Source organism: Anabrus simplex, chromosome 2 (genome assembly GCF_040414725.1).
Source record: "Anabrus simplex isolate iqAnaSimp1 chromosome 2, ASM4041472v1, whole genome shotgun sequence".
NCBI lineage: Eukaryota > Metazoa > Arthropoda > Insecta > Orthoptera > Tettigoniidae > Anabrus > Anabrus simplex.
The window spans coordinates 336485566-336503971 of record NC_090266.1 but is presented as its reverse complement, the minus strand read 5'-3'; the positions used below and the strand labels follow the sequence as shown (position 1 = coordinate 336503971).

The 18406-nt window shown below is 37.6% G+C and overlaps 1 protein-coding gene across 4 annotated transcripts in view; it reads right to left on the bottom strand.

Annotated features, from left to right (window-relative positions):
- Window positions 1-773: 773 nt before the first annotated feature.
- The window catches only part of LOC136864120 (oxysterol-binding protein-related protein 11), a 353345-nt gene continuing 335712 nt past the window's right edge, over window positions 774-18406 (bottom strand). For all 4 annotated transcript variants that reach the window (XM_067140720.2, XM_067140724.2, XM_067140721.2 and 1 more), the window contains one exon: window positions 774-1061. In XM_067140720.2, the coding sequence (XP_066996821.2) occupies window positions 939-1061 (123 nt within the window). In that variant the 3' untranslated portion in view covers window positions 774-938. The remainder of the gene's footprint in view (window positions 1062-18406) is intronic.

Here is an 18406-nt window from a genome sequence, read left to right as displayed (position 1 = left end):
TGTATGAAGATATGAAGACTGTCCTTGTTCTTTCAGGTTTTCAAATTTGTCCTTGTCTCCTTTTTCCACACTGACCTGCCAATGTGATCATCCTGTTGCATATTCCATTTCATGTCCCTGTCTCTCTATATACAACTTGATTTACCAATAGAAGGTGTACTGCTATAACTTAAGAATGAGTTAAAATAATATTTGCTACAAATTGGCAAAAATATGGCTTGTTTCTTTCCTAATATCACAGATCTTTGCACATTTATTGGAAATTGTATATTTGACAAATTGATATCCAAGGGTAAGATAATAAAAACATTTTATTAGAAAATAACACAGCACGCAGTGATGTGCACAAGGATGAATGTTGACTCTAAGTTTGCTCGGATTTTGTGTCCAGAACGGTACATAACATAGTGTTTATTAGCCCTTGTCAACATAAATAAAGGCATTTATTATTATGTAGTACCTTTGAAGATTACTATGCTGATTTCAAATATGAGAATATTTCCAAAATACAATAGTATAATCTGGCTGCAGGTCTCACCATTATTCTAACATCACTTCCTAAAAGGGAAACGAAAAAATAAAGGACCTTGAGAAAGCAGATAACAATATAAACTAACTCTTTCATTTACACATAGATATCTCCCCACCAGAAAGAAGTCAATGTGTAACAGAACAATTGCTAATGCAACAATACACTTTCAGGTTCAATGTGGTTGTAAAAGGTAATGTTTTCTACTGAGGTTCTGAATTTAGGAGGATGAAGGAATACAAAATAACATTTAATGACCTCATTTCTTACTTCACTGCTTCTTGAACTATACAAATATAAGTTCTTTGAATATAACATTTTAAAAAACGTGCGTAACTTGTTTAATTGTAATGATCCATTTTTTCAATAGTCATTATTATTTTTAGTTATATCACAGCTGGTAGACTCTTTACACTTTCACCAACAGGTTGTTGTAAATCCAGGATTCATCAACTTTATGGAAGTATTGCGTAGGGAACAAAATACCCTCATCACGACGAATACGCTCTTGTAGCCTCTGACACTCCTCCAACTGTAAATAGAAGAAAGTCATTATACATATTACAGTAGGTAAGTATAATCTTATTTGTATTAACACCCCTCAAACAAGATCTCTTCCTTTTAGAAGACAAATACATAATAATAATAATAATAATAATAATAATAATAATAATAATAATAATAATAATAATAATAATAATAATAATAATAATAATAATAATAATAATAATAATAATAATAATGTTGACGGCACATGGCAACAGTAACAACATTAACACAACTGAGGCATTTTTGAGTCCCATAATTAGGGATGAGAAGGTACAAAATCCCAAGATGCAGGAGTGTTTTTCAAGTACGTGAAAGGTAGTGGAGACATGCCATCCGCCAACTGAATTCAGGAATATTACACTCCTATTGTAGGGGATATAAAGGAATAAAAGAACTGAAGGTGAGTACTGAAGCCTTTTTTTTTTATAATAAAACTACAGACAAGTCAGGGAACTGTGTTTTTAATGTGTTGTTTTGCCTTTTAAAAGTGAGGACCAGCCAGGATGTACGCTTAGCTGCCAGTGTGGTGTACGATAAAGCCACGAGTGCCACGTGCTCACAAAATTTTGTGGACACTTACTGATTTGGCTGATTTATGGGTGCATGTAGGGGTACCTTAAGGGAGCTTGTTGGAGACAGCCTTGTTCATGATCAATGCTGGGCTTACAAAGTTATCTTGTAGGTCATATCTGGCAGTGCAATCTCGATGAACTTAACTCGGCAGTGGAAAAAACCAGGACAGTTTACCTAAACACAAGACAAAGGAAACACATGTGTTAATGTTGACGGCACATGGCAACATTAACACATTAACACACGTATTGAGCTAACCACTCTTGGGCAGGCAAGGATGGACGATCAACTACAACACAATTTCTCCATATATGAAATTATATGAAGGGTGTACTATATTGTTTTACACTTTCATTTTTCTACCAAAATGAAGTACATTACACATCAGTTGTTATGTCCACCTTCTCAACATAATCTCCTTATAACTGTACGTACTTTTGCCATTGATGTGTCAGTCACTTCAGACCTTCCTGAAACCATTCTTTCGGAGTGCTGCATACCCATGCCCTGACAGCTGTGTCCAGTTCTGCAAAATCCGCAAAACAGCGACCACGCAGAGGTTTTTTCATGTTCCCGAACAGGTGATAATCACTTGGTGCCAACTGATGGCACTGTTCGACATTTCTTTGATGGTGGACTGCCCCTATGCTTCCATTGCATTGATTGTTGTTTCGTTTGGGGCTTATGGTAATGGAGCCATGTCTCATCACCAGTCACGAGTCTAGCCATGAAGTCGGCTGGATCTTGATCACGGCATTGCAAAAGTTCTCTGCACACATCCACACACCTCTGATTTTCGTCTGCAGACAAAAGTCTAGGCACCCACGTGGATGACACCTTCCCCAACTGTAGGTGGCCGTGCACGATCCGCTGCAGGGTGTTTCAGCTAATTCCCGTAGATGCCTCCATTTCCGTAAATGTGATGCATTTCTTTCCTTGGAAGGCCTGTTCGATCTGGACAACGTTGGCTGGTGTTGACACTGTCACATTCCTTCCAGAACTGGTTCCCTTGTCCACTGATGTGCGCCCTGTTTTCCAACCTTCCACCCAGTTGTAAACTGTTTTCCGTGACAGCGCATGTTCTCCACAGACTGCCACCAAGCGTCAATGAATTTCTGCGTGGTCACGCCTTCTTTCCATAGGAACCAAGTCGTATAGCGTTGTTCCTGATGGTTGCTTTTCATGTTGTCTGCTCCTACCCTGTCAGTGTTGTTATGAAATGGCTATGACGAGTGCAATTGTTGGCCTCTGGGCATGTGCTGCTACCAAACGGTGGAACAAGACACTAGTTACACATCACCACCTTCAAAAAAGAAATGTGAAACATACCCGGACGTACAAGAATAAAAGTGTAAAACTATATAGTATGCCCCTAGTAGTCAAATATAACTTCTTATAACTAAGAATTGTCAACAACATCATCATGCCAACAAGAAGAGCTTGATTATCATATTTTATTGGAACTATCACATGTGTTTAATATCTTTATCTTCATTTTAATAGAACCAAACATTTGTGCTCCAGAACATTCTCCAAACAAAAAATTTTTTAATATGCATTTTAACTGACATATTCGGTAATCCAAATCATTTTAATGTGTTTTTGTCCTTGTCTATTGTACTTATTCTTACAATTATTCGGCTGATGATGTCCACAAGATGGACGAAACATGTACCGATATCTGTTAATTGTTAATTAAATACAAAAATCTTTTAGTATTGAAAAGGTGGAACTTTTGACTGTACCATTTGAAAAAAAAAAAAGAAAAGAGAATTAGAATAGTGTAGTGATTAAGGGGGAGAGTGGATAAACAATGCAGTATTATTGCACCTTCATGTTTTTACATGTATATCCCCAAATGATACGAGTAAGAACTGAAATCACAGATAAGGCTTTTTGTGGATGGGTTTATGCTATATAGGCACTGTGCAGGTAGCTCAAAATGCTACTACTAGCACTACACAGTGGCCCACTCTGAAACAAGAGGTAAGATGTATTGCAAGAGTCTCAGTACAATGTGTGACATTCAAATAAGTTGCGGGTTGTTTAGAGAGGTTCAATTTGGAGATCTAAGTGAATCAGCATGCTATAGAGGGGGAAAAAAAAAAATGTTGCTGTCAGTGGCCATATGAACGAATGAAAGATGTTGAAGAGTTAATTTTGAATGGTTTCAGATATATCACAGGAAAAGTTACCCAACAGACATCTCATTTTGCCGACTGATATCGTGAAATTTGAGGTAGGCATGGTATTGTTAGATAACAATTTATAAAGCTTATTTAGTAAGGATTACTTGATGCATGTTCACTATGTATTCATAAGTAGTATGCATTTTTATTTTGTGTTTAGGTTGAGCAGAATCGTAATGTTGCTAGCAGTGAATGTTCCTGTCCTGCAAGAGAAAGAGGAACTTGCAAACATGTAGCTGTGGTAGTGTATTTTGTAAACAATTAAAGTATTGTCTCCAAAACAGACCATCCATAACAATGGGGAAAACCTAGTCTGAAAACAATGTCAAGAGAAAAATATAGGAAAAGCAAACGTGAAGAACTGTTCCGTAAAAAGACTTTGGAGTCATCTCTTCTCCCCTTCGAACTACCTGAGAATATTTTAAAAAACGTCCCTTGCAGTATTTGTACAATGCTTCGAGTAGAAGCAAGAAATGAAATTGAACAATTGCGCAGGGCTGTAGTCACCTCATTGATGGACAGGGTAGTGAATGATGTGGAGAGAGAAGAATGTGAGGAAACTGTGACACAGCTATTACATTTACAAGTCTCTAACAACGTACGCTCACCAGACAAATACACCTTCCACACTGTGAGTGACAAAATGTTTCTCACCAGCAAAGTGCAGGTAGATACAGATCATATCATTAAAATTTCCCTGGACACTGTACCTCAGTCATGAAGCCCTCAATGGTTTCAAGAAAAAAAGATAAGAATATCTGCTAGCATTGAAGCACATCAGATCAAAACTAGGCAACATAACTGATACTTTAGTACTCTCATTTGTAGCTGATTCTGCAACAGGGTGAGCTGATTTGAACACACTTTCTTACAGAAGTGAAATGGAAAGTGAGGCAGTAGAATGTTAAGGAAGTTCATTTGGTGTTTGTGTTATTCGACAGCCTGGATTTGTGGGTCTCCAGATGCTATAATTCTCAAGGGAAATGTAGCTGAAAGTGTTAGAAGTTCAGTGTCCACCTTCCTGTAAAGATAAATCAATAGTAGATGAGGCAGGAAATGTGCGAGTACGTTATTTTTATGTTGACAAGCAAACAAACATATATTTAAAGACAAGTTGTATGTACAGAGTCTTTCACTCAAAGTGAAAGCGCAGCAGACAGAAGGGCGAGCTGAGGGTCAGACGAGAACATGGCAGCACGAAGCTGAAACAGTTGCCATGCGGATTTGCCAAGTAAAGTTGACTTTGTTATTTCGTTAATAGCCTATTTTATGTTATAAGTGTTTTAAGTTTATAACGTGTGTACGTGTTAGTGGTTATTGTTTACGAGTATGTGGTTAATGTTTCATTGTTACTGTGTTTCAAAATTTTATAACGTGTTTTTGCTAAGTGTTAAATCCTATTGTTTCAATAATGCCTCAAACTGCGTACATATTACAACAAAAGATTTCCATATACGACACACATGAATTGACAAATTCCTGTAGAGAAGTTAGAAGGCGGTATATGGGAAAATTCCTGCATGTGAACATTCCAGGTAGAGAAACTGTAAGAAGACTTGTGAAAAAATTTAGAAGCACAGGTTTGATTCTCGATAGAAAGCGAAGAGTAAAAAAGCGTGTGCTTACTGAGGAGAAATTATGCGAGGTAAGGGAAAAATTAGAACATACTCCTACAAAATCATTCAAAAAACTTTTGCGGGAAACAAAAATTTTGATTACCACTGCGTGGTGAGCTACAGAAATGTTAAAACTGAAACCATACAGGATCATTGTTGTTCAAGAGTTGCGTCCACGTGATAATGAGAGCAGGGTAAATTTCTGTAACTGGGTTTTAAAGGGTGCTGATGATGGGGTACTTGATCCAAAATTAATAACATTCTCTGATGAAGCATGGTTCCATTTAAGTGGACATGTTTTATGCAAGAATAATAGGTACTGGTCTTCAGAAAAACCTGAAAATTTCATACATGAAACACCCCTACATAATGTGAAAATGGGAGTGTGGGTGGCAGTAACTGCACACAGGATAATAGGGCCTATATTTTTTGAAACCACAATCAATGGGCAGAGATATAGGGATGACATTCTTGTATCATTTTTTGAACAACTGATGGACAATGAATGCCAGTCTGGATATTTCCAGCAAGACTCAGCAACCACACATACAGCTAACGAGTCATTAAGTTTAATTGAGGAAATTTTTGACAACAGAGTAATTAATAAACCATTGGGGCCCGCAAAATCCCCAGATCTTGTGGTTTGTGATTTTTATTTATGGGGAAAATTGAAAAACAAGGTTTATGCAACAAACCCTCACACTCTAGATGAACTCAAACAAAATATCATGAGAGAATTTGAGGCTATCTCGGTAGATCAACTAATGCGTGTGAATTAAAATTTCCCTAGACGATGCCAGAAATGTGTAGATGGAGGTGGAGGACATTTTCAACATCTTCTGTGACAAGGTGAGTAATTATTTTACTTCGATTATGTGTTATTATGTGTGCTTGTTATTTAAATGGGATTCGTTTGGATGCTCTCTCGGCCCGAAGCTTAGCAAGTTGCCATGTGCTCATCTGACCAGTTTGCCCATCAACCCGGCCGGCCCCATATTAAGTGAAAGATACTGTATTACACACAAATACAAATACTGATGTATGTAACTGGCTTAAAAATATGGGATCTATATGAATTTAACAAAAGCACTACAGGTGACAATACCTATTTATAAGGACAATAAGTATGTTGAGAAATGTCTCACCAAAATTTCTAACTTCCACCTCAGTAATTACTCGCCAAAAATTAGCAGTATTCCTAATATTAATGAAGTAATCATTTGTCAATTATTGCTTGGTAAACACTGAACAGTTCAATAGAAAATGTAAATAAAGAATATATAAAACAAACTGATGGTAGAAAAATTCTCAAACTATTCTTTAATTATCGGAGTTTGCAAATTCGCTAACACTCAACACATTTGTACAATGCCATCGACGTCTGTTGACAATTTCTGTAATATATTGTATATTTTGATTCTTTGAATACACCTATGTGAATTCTAACCCTTGCAATTTTGTAAGTACTCTCAATTTCCTCAGCTGTTGATCTCCCATCATGTAAGAACGATGGCATCATGATTATGACACTGCGGCCAGATAATTTAGTTCTGATGCCAGGAAATTCTTTACCAGCCATGACCTCATCACCAGGTTGAAGGAAATTTAATAAACCACTATTTCGTTTAATGCCAATCATACCACTAGGCGTGATTGCAATCAAAATTGTTGCAGTATAGCAACCGTTGTATTGAGAATTGAAATACACTCTCTGATCTACTTGTGAAGGCTGTTCAACCCTAAATTCTGTGAGGTCAATAATGACTCAACAATTATTATTTCTCTTAAATTCTGGAGGTTTGTTTCTTGAACACTTTCCTTACTAGGCCAGAATATGAAATTTTTCATACAAAGCGCGAGTTGCATAAGCACGATTGTAAAAATACGTGAAATTGTAGTCCTGTGAACAACGAATAGCACTCTCAAAGCAGAATAGGACACTCCAGTTTTCATTTTCACTATGAAAACTAATAATCTGGTTTCTTTACATACTTCAGAAATATTACAGTTTGGTAACAAATAATGCAAGGAGTACGGCAAGGACGTTGATGTTCACACCTGTCAAATCACGCAATTGTGTATTGTTACTTATGGAACTGTATCCTTGGAAACCTGGGCTCTTGATGTCTGCATGATCGTCTTCTGTTTCACACATTTGATCATGTTTTAAAATGTCCTCTTCCAGACCCCAGACCGAAATTAAATGGAATACATGCTTCTGTATTTACGTCATTTTCAATTATATAACGAGTACACCTGAAGTCTGAACAATGAAAATCAGGTGCATCTGTTCCCATGAATACATCCTTAATTATGTTACTTGTGCAAATTGTAGTCGAAAATTTTCCATCTGAGTCTTCTTTTTTTTTTTAATTGCTTGAGTTGTCTGTGAGTGTAAGCTAGAACCTGGCAATATAGTCCCCTTCTTGTATTCATCAGGAAATATTGTCGGAACGTTGTCAAACTTAGTGGGTGTCCAGAGCTTCTGTTTCCACTGAAATGTGCACTAGATATTCTTGAGTAAGTCATAGGTTGCCAAAGTGATCCATCAATGCTAAAAATTAACACAAAAATTAAATCGGGTCAATTGACCTTATTGCAAACATGTGCAGCACGTATGTGTACTTACTTCCTTCGGTTAGCTGCTTGTAACTTTTGCCCCCTTCTGCCCACTTCTATCGCTTGTTTTGGAAAACAATGTAACTGTACTTCAATTCCTGTATTTCGGTAAGTATTGGAACAGCTGACAACGCAACAATTGCATTTACTTGATCTTCGTTTCTCTGCCATTATCATCAGAGTAACTACACACTCATAACAAAATAAGGACTGCAAGTCTGGAGTCTGCCTCACGTACGGTTCTCTGTCAGTCCGCTAGAGAACAAGCACGGTACCTTTAGAGTAATAAATAAGTTCCAGGATTGTGAGTGACTGCGAAATGACCTCGATAAAGTTATGAGATGGACAGCAGTGATGGTAAATGGGGAGAAAATTCAGACTGCAAATTTCACCAAGAGGAATAGTCCTCATTGCGGCAACCACATTATTGAGGCTGTAAATAAAGGTTACAGATCTCTTCATATAGTTATGAGGGTATTTTGGGGTTGTAGTAAGGATATAAAATAGAGGGAGCATAAGTCATTGGTAGGACCCCAATTAAGAGTACTGTATGGTTCTAGTGTATCGGACTCTTACTAGGATTACTCGATTTGAGAACTGGAAGAAATCCAAAAGCAAGCAGTATGATTTGTTCTAAGTGATTTCTGATAAAAGAGTAATGTTACAAAAATGTTGCAAACTTTGGACTGGTAGGACTTAGGAATAAGGAGACAAACTGCTTGACTAAGTGGTATATTCTGGGATGGTACAGAATGACATTGACTTGACTCAGTGCCGTTCACCACTGACCATCACTGGTAAAGATCTTTGTTCATCTTCTCAATGCTATAACATGTTATTTAAGCTATCTTAATAAAATGTCATACATGTTTCGAGAATCTAAATCATTCTCTTCATCAGCGATCAATATTCAACCAAACAATTTGCAGACTCGATACCTAACCTCCTAACAGTTTACTCCAAATAGGTTATAATTAAAATACAAGACTTGTCATCTAAATAAAATATTCAAAACTACATAAAAAACCAGAAACTTTTATATAAATTAAGCATATCTTCTTAAAATTCCTATAATATCGCTAAAAACAATGTGTGCATCAACAATATCAAACATTTTATTTCTGCTCCTTCAGTTTGAAACTTTCTCCATATGGCTAACCTCTTTCTGGTCTTGTGTGATATATCTTTCCATCACACTATAAAACAAAAAAGAAGTGCAAGTCTTAAATGCAAGAAACATGAAAAAGACCTTTGAATTAAGGACTGAAGTTGAATTAATAAAAGACGTACTGATATGGCTGCTTGTATACATATCAAATTGTGAATACATGTGGCCGAACTTTACTTGTGAATGGATTCCTTCCTTCCAGAAAATTTGAGCCGGTTTTTAATCCTTGTGTCCTATAAACCTGAAAAACAAAATTAGAACCCCAATGTGATGAAATGAAAAGAAAACTGTAAGACTAGACCAATGACTGACTTACTGCATGGATATACCGCACAACGTGTCAACAACAGCTGACTCAAAAATCAAAACAAGTATGACCTTGTCTTCCTGTAATGGTGGTGAAGGGGAAGAAGGGCAGGAAGAGGGAAACGTGAATGCTACTGGATGCCGATGACCTCAAAATGGGAGGGGAAAAAGGTGGGGAAGGGGTAGAAAAGAAGGGCAGGGATTAAGATGTTGCAATATTATTTAATTTCCTTTCTTCTTTTCTTTCTTATGTATAATCAGGCCAATTTAAATAATAAGTTCTCTTCATTCAATGGTTAATTTAAGTTCAATTAGTTATTCTGTTTCTGTGCCAAATAAATCCACAACCTTTCTAAAATATCCATAAATTTACCTTTTTGAACTGTGCGTAGGAACCTCGTGACTTTTTCTACATCCGTAAATTTAACATTATTCTCATGCATGTGTTCGCACATTGCCGAGTAATTCCTATGTTTTATCAGATTTACGTATTCTTTATAGCAGATTTATAAGCTCCTTCCTGACAGTACAATGTACTGCTTTTTGCACTCTTGACAAGTTATTCAATAAACTCCCAATTTATGATATTTATTAACTCTATTAATTATATGCAAATTAAATAATATTTTATTATTGTTATTATCCATTCTGTATGCAATTTTGATCCCTTGTTTCTTAAAAATCTTTGATAATCCTTATGTACATCTGTTGTTGTATGTGAGCACCACAAAACTTTCTTTCTCCTTCCGCTCCTTAATGAGGTATGTTTTGGGTATATTAATTATTTTATTCTATTGACAATGTTTGGAATACCCATTACTCTTGGCAATAATGTAAATTATTCTCATCTCCCTATCAAAATCCTCCTTTCTTAAAGGAACCCTAAATGCAAAATTTTACTTTACAAGAGAACCTTTTAATGCCATACATGCAATGATTTCATATTTTAATATAAATATTTAAGTAATTAAGTCCAAGCCTTTCCCAGAATATAAGAAATTTTTCGTGTGTTCTTTATTCACTGAGGAAGAGAATGGCATTTCTTGAAACATGTACAAAAATGAAATATTGAATTAACAACAGATATTAAATATTGACAAGGTGGATCTAACAACAACAACAACAACCACCACCACCACCACCACCACAACAACCACCACAACAACAACAAACCCCCCCTTGTGTTATTCTATCAGCTGTTGTTGACACATTGTCTGGTATAACCATGCAGTAATTCAGCCATTGTTCTAGTCTTACAGTCTTCTTTTCATTTCATCACATTGGGGTTCTAATTTTGTTTTTTGGGTTTAGGGATTAAAAGAGGTTCGTATTTTCTGGAAGGAAGGTATCCAATCACGAATAAAATTCACCCGCATTATTCACGATTTGATATGTATACAAGCAGCCATATCAGTAAGTCTTTTATTAATTCAAGGATTTTTTACACGTTTCTTGCATTTAAGACTAGCACTTCTTTTTTGTTTTATAGTGCAATGGAATGGTACATCACACCAGGCCATTCGGAGTTAAGTTTCAAACAGAAGGAATTGCAATAAAATGTTTAAAATTGTAGATGCACACGATGTTTTTAGTGATATTATAAGAATTTTAAGAAGAGGTGCTTATTTTATGAAAAATTTGTGAACTTTATGCAATTTTAAATATTTTATTTAGATCAGAAGTCTTGTATTTTAATTACAACTTATATAGAGTAAATTGTTAGGAGGTTAAGTATCAAGTCTACAAATGGTTTGGTTGAATGTTGGTCACTGATGACGAGAATGATTTAGATTCTCGAAACATGTACAACATTTTATTAATATAGGTTAAATAACTTATAGTGTTGACAAGGTGGACAAAGATCTTTACCAAAGAGGGTTTTCCGTGGTTTTCCATTTTCACACCAGACAAATCTGTGTCGGTGCACCGTAAAGCAAGTTATAAAAACAAAAAAATATTTACCAGTGATTTTCAGTGGTGTATTACATACCGGGTGGTCTATCAGCCCCTTGCGATCCAGTTTTATGCATCGCTTCACATTTACTACAATTCTGAAAGGCATCGGTCCCTCTCCCTAAACCGGGGTAATATAACAAGATGTGTGTTTACAGGCTAAAAGATGGCAGCAATCGTTAGCGCCACTATTAATTCATTACAGGTACCTCAAATGAACCCATAAAACGAGTATAGATATGCAGAACACGTACTTATAACAGGAGGTGGACGCACAGACTGGGAGCACGGAATTGTATAGGCTGGGAAGTGGGCTCGGTACGTTAAGTGTCGCAGTAGCTCACATGGCAAGCTGGCGGGGAGATACATGACAGTGGACAGTGCTCGAGGTAGGAGGTTCGAATCACACATAAGAATTTCTTTTAACAGCCAGTTGCCTGGGATGTGGTAAGGTAGCCTTGATAGCTTCCAAGGACTGACTTGTTTATTTAACCTGTAAAAGACCGTGTATATCGTTGCATTGGGTGTGGTGCTGGGTTGGACGAGGATAAGGAGATGATTGTCTGTGGCCAGTTAGCTATGTCATACATGTTCCAAGCTTCGTAGACCACAGGTAGGGCAAAGTATGCCCCACTGGAATAATAACATGCGATGGAAGGCAAGTATGTAGCTGAGTGAACTCCCCTCCTTCGAAGCAATTTGAGATGTATTCCAACAACAAGTATGTGGATATGTTACTTATCTATGGAGAAGCTAGACATAATGCATTCCACGTACGTACAACGCCTGTACCGAGAACACTATGCGGACGACAACCGACGGGCATGACATTCGAAGTGGGCTTCTGATAAGTTCACCTGCATACATCCCAGAAGTAGGTAGGGTCTGACACATCTCACTCTGATGAGTCTAGTGTCAGACCTAAGACAAAACGCTGGTTAATAGAGCAAACGCCTGAAAAGCCTTACATCTGATCTATTTCGGAGTGTGGAAAGACGCCTGCAGGATACTGCATTCTGGGAAGGACATAGCCTGTTCAAGATCATCCCGTGACGTCTGCTGACAATGGAGAGGTCATGTTTGACGCTATCCGGCATAGCCCTCATACTAACTACACGGGCCATTGCACAGGAGACGAACATCAGCTGAGCATCCGTTATGCGGATATTGCATACCCATGAGTTTCACCCGTACCATTTGCACTTACAACAGGAGCTCCATGGTCATGATTTCGATGCCCAGGTGGCGTTCTGTCAATGGATCCTACAGCATGTGGATATTGATCCTGCTTTTCTAGTGACTCTCTTATTTATGAACAAAGCATGATTCCACAACAATGGAACCGTTAATCGCCATAATATGCATTACTGGAGTGTGGATAATCCAAATTGGGTGCGACAGACAGCGTTTCAGGTACAGTGGGGCGTGAACGTATGGTGTGGAATCATGGGTGATCACCCCATCGGTCTCAATTTCTTTGAGGGCCATCTGACCGGCCAGCGCTATCTGCGGTTTGCCAAAGATGAACTACCACCGTTTTTGGAACATGTGCCACTCCTTGACCACTGCAGGACGGAGCTCCACGAGTATAGATATGCAGCTCCACCGCACACAGAGGTGGTCGTCTGGAACCATCTCCATGCGACGTATCCTGATAAATGGCCCACCACATTGCCCAATCTTACGCCCCTGGATTTTTTCTGTGGGGCCATGTAAAACAACTGGTGTATGCACAGGAGCTGGCCAGTCCTTGTCACCATAGACAGCTCATCACCGAGGAATGCCAATCTGTTTTGCCCGAGATGTTGTAAAGGGCCAGGCGGTCGTTACAACATCGCGTGCAGCCTGTACCGACCACGGAGGTCGTGAGTTCCAGCAGGTGGTGTGTTAAATGACGTGGATAACTGAAATCCAGTCACATGTTTCCTAGCCTCTATCAACCCAGCTCCATACCAACGGCCCTTTTCAGGGTCAAATAAACAAATCAGTATGTAAAAGATACCGGTATTAAGTATACAACCTTGCCTCATCCCAGGCAACTGGCTTAAAAAAATACTTGCATAGGACTTGAACCTTCTAACCCTCGAGCACTTCAACTATCACACATCCTATTGCGCGCTTGCCATGTGAGCTATTGCGACACTTGACGTACGGTGCCCACTTCCCATCCTATACTGGCCACAGACCATCATCTCCACATCCTCGTCCAACCTAGCACCATACCGAATGCAATGATACATACAGTCTTTTACAGGGTCAAATAAACAAATCAGTCCTTGGAAGCTATCAAGTATGCAACCTTACCACATCACAGGCAACTGGCTGTTAAAAAAAATTCTTACGTGGGATTCGAACCTCCTACCTCAAGCACTGTCCACTATCACATATCTCCCTGCCTGCTTGCCATGTGAGCTACTGGGAAACTTAACCTACCATGCCCACTTCTCAGCCTATACAGTACCGTGCTCCCGGTCTGTGTGTCCACCTCCTGTTTTAAAGTATGTGTTCTGCATATCTGAACTCGTTTTACGGGTTCATTCGAGGTACAAATAATGGATTAATAGTGGCGCTCACGATTCCTGCTGTCTTCTAGCCCGTAAACACACATCTCGTTATATTACCCCGGTTTAGGGAGAGGGCATTATAAATTTTCCAGCTAACTCATTCCTGGTTGCCAGCGTTTCGCCCCAGTGTGCTAAGTCGGGCTCATCAGTTGGTAAATAGCACACCCATCAAGACCCATGGCTAGTGCATACCGTGGAGGCCACTACGTAGGCTATTTGGAGCCACCGGCAGTGCCAATGCACTACGAGAGACTTTGTCTCATTACCAAAAATTGATGCCTGCCTGGCCATACTCATCATACTCATACTAGCCATGTATCTTAGTGGGTGTGCTATTTACCAACTGATGAGCCTGACTTAGCACACGGGTTTACAATTACAAACCATCAGTCTCATTTTTGTTCCATATTGAAAACAGCCATCTCACTTAGTTTACAAAAGGATGTGGGTTAAAAGATATACTCCTTTTGTAAACTTAGCACACCATCTCAATGCAAACTGTCCTCATCTTCCAGTCCCTTCCACCAATCCAAGCATGATTGCCTTCTCCAAGGATTCAGACTGCCTCATAGTATGCCCAAAATAAGAAGGCTGTAACCTTGTAAGAAATGCCTTAAGGGATACACCTAGTTTGATGTTCTGAATGACCCACTGGTTCATCTTCATGGCTGTCCAAAGTACATATATGCAAAATCATTCTCCAGCACCATAGCTCAAATGCATCAATGTGCTTTCTGTCACGCTTTTTTATGGTCCACATTTCACATCCATATCTTACTATGGGAAGGACTAATGCTTTAAGCATCCCCATGTTAGTATATACAGATACATCTGATGACCTGAAGATCTTGGAATGCTGCCCTGCCAAGTGTTAACTGACAGTGGATCTCTGAACTGCTAGAGCCATTATTAAACTCCCTGGCACAAAAGCCTATACACTAAGGGTACAACCTTACTCTTTCTCCCCTGTTAATATTGAAGGTAGTGATTTTTAGCTATTTTCTATCTGTTAAGTTTGATTCAGTGTCACTAGCCATACAGTTTAGGGACCCTACTTGCCGATACAACGTATTACAGTTACTGTTAATCTGGCACGTTGGCATTATACAGTCATGGTTTATTTTGTGTTTTGCGAGAATTATGTATTGCCACTGCTATATTGTTAAAAACACTAGTGATACATTTGTGGGTATAATTAAAGCACATTTTCTTTTTCTGTGGTATTGTAAATATGTTAGGGTAATACCAGGTAAGTAGAATTGTGGCTTGTTCAAATAATGCATTTAATAACATAGCTGGTGAGAAATGACGAAGGCAGCATTTTATTAATTACGGTCTAATTTCATCCAATACTTACTTTTACAATTCCATTAGGATGTCTAAGAAGCAAGAAAAATCAGCAAGAACTCCTCCAAAAAGGAAAGTAACATAACCTCCTCTATAAAGACCAGTTCAAATGGAAGGAAATTTTGTTATCAACCTAATTTAACCTTTGTGTATTCTTTTTGACTTATGGCATACGTACATGTAATATATTTGCTTGTTTGATTATTACAGCAGGGCTTCTCCTCAGTCCAACAAATAATAGCAAATTTCAAGAAGGATGCCGAATTAGTTACACAAGACAAACACTGAAGAATATGGTTATAGTAATGCATATGTCAAAATAAAGGCAGAAATATAACATTAAATTAAGTGAGGGTGAGAGAGTGTGTGTGTATTTCCTTAATTCTTCATTAAGCTTGAAAACAGACTTAATTATGAATATCTTGATTGAAAATTTATTATAATTTAATTGGGTAAGGGAAACTCCATTACTGATACTTACATTCAGGTTCATTTGTTGATGGTTATGTCTCGTGATTTCAATATGTAACTAGTCAAGCTGGCAGCAGCAATGAGCCATTAGAAAAAAAAAGAGAAGAGGGTGGAGATATTTGCCTTTTTGTGTAAAGCCTTACGCGACAAGTACTATACTTATGGTTGAACCCAGCAAAAAAAAATATCTATCGCTTTCATGACTTTGTCATGTAACTTGATATTGGTATGTGTACTTGTAGTAAGAATCTTCATCTCACCAATATTTAGATGAGTCCTGTCTTCTCACTTTGCTCTTTCACTTTCAGTATAAGAGGCTCCAGGTAATCCTTACTTTCAGCTACCAAAGTGGCGTCGTCTGCATAACTTAGGTTGTTTATATTCAGATCATCAGGTCTCATATGTCCGAACTTCTTTCATGTATTCAGCATATAAGTTGAATAGATAAGGAGAGAGTATACATTCCTGCCTTACCCCCTTACAACCAAAAACCAGTCTGTATCACCATGCTCAGTTCTAACTGTGGTTTCTTGTTGCAGATAGAGGTTATGCATCAGGACAACAAGATGTTCAGGTATACTCATCCGTCTAAGGACATCCCACATCTTCCTATGATTTACACTATCAAAGGCTTTCTTATAATCAATAAATCAAGTATAGAGCTCTCTTTGGTATTCCTTTGCTTTCTCTATCATCAACGAACACATACCACTAATGATATCTCTGGTTCCTCACCTCTCCTGAAACCAGCTAGAATTTTGCACAGTTCACACTCCATGTAAGGTTCTAATATTTGTTGGATGATCTTTAACACCACCTTACTAGCATGTGATATTAGTGTGATTGTACAGTAGTTTATGCAATCCAACAGATCTCCTTTTTTTAAATATACAGGAGCATATACAGATCCTTTCAAAATCTCCTCTTTTTTAAAATTATATATATGTAGGAACATTATATGGATTGTTTCCAATCAGTGGGCCATGTTGTAGTTGTCCAAATCTGCTGACATAAATCCGTTAAAACTTTGACCGAACCTTTTTCTGTAGTTCGCCACATTCCAGCTGCAATTCATCAATCCCAGAGGCCTTTTGGTTTGCTAATTATTTAAGAGCTGATCTTACTTCATCTTCCAACAATAGAGGTTACCAGTGAAATTTAACCTCTTCCACTGGGTTTTCATCATGTACATCTTGTATATAAAATTCCTCAGTATACTCTTTCCAGCTCTGTTTAATCCCTGATTCATCACTAACTGATCATTAACATCCTTGACCATTCCTACCCTTGGTCGAATTTTTTTCTCAGACTAGATGAATAGTGGAATACCTTTATCATATTGCCTTTTTTGTTCTCCAATTCTAAATAAGTACAGATGTTGTTATAGTACTCTTCTTTATCTCGTCGAACACTTCTCTGAAACTCTCTCTTCAGTACTGACATGAGTTCTCTGTCCTTACGAATTTTAGCTTCCTTTCTCCTTTTAGCTATTTCAAACTAGCAATTACCCGCACCTTCCCTTGTGTGGATTTCGTAATTTCATCAAAGTAATCGTTCCTCGGCACTGTACTAAGACATTATCTGAAAATTCCTAAAGTATAAAAACTCGCCCAAAAATTGAGTTTCATTTACCACAGAAATTCTTTGTAAACCATGTTTGTGGTATTACCTTTTGTGGCTAAGACGACCATGTGACACAGAACTGTACATGTGAGAAACTCTCTTCTCTCAAGTTGAAAAAATAAATACATGATTCTTTATTTTTAAAGGAGATATCAAATACCTATTCCCACATCTGTAACATCTTCAGTTTTTGAGATATACATAAGTATCCCCATAAAAATAATTCAACCCCTTGATCAGTCCTTACCCCACCCCTACCCCCATCTAAGTGTATTTTCCAAAAACAAGAAGGTACACAATCCTGTATTTTTAAAGGACTTTCCAAATACCAAGTTTCTTGTCTCTAACATGTTAATTTTTTGACATATAACGTAGATATACCAGTACTCATTTTAAAAATTACCCACTTTTCCAATTCTTTTCAGCCCCTTAACTGGATTTTCTGAAAACAAACAAATATGTGTTTCATTATTTTTAAAGGAGATTCCAAATACCAGCTTTCATATCTGTATGTCTGCAACACCTTCAGTTTTTGAGATAAATGTATACTCATTCGAATAACTCAACACCATCTTCACTTCTTTCCACCCCTCTCCCCTGAAAACAAAAAATATGCATTTCTTTATTTTGAAAGGAAATTCAAAATACCAACTTTCATGTCTGTAACAGCTTCAGTTTTTAAGATAAAGTATCTTCATAAACATATTTTAACTCCTTAATTACTTATTTCAACCCCACACCCCTTACGTCGATTTTATGAAAGAAACAAATGCGTGTTCCTTTATTTTTAAAAGAGATTCAAATATTAATTTCCACATCTGTAACATCTTCAGTCTTTGAGATATAATTATCCTCATACAAAGAATTCAACTAATTTTTCAATTCATTCACCCCCTTAA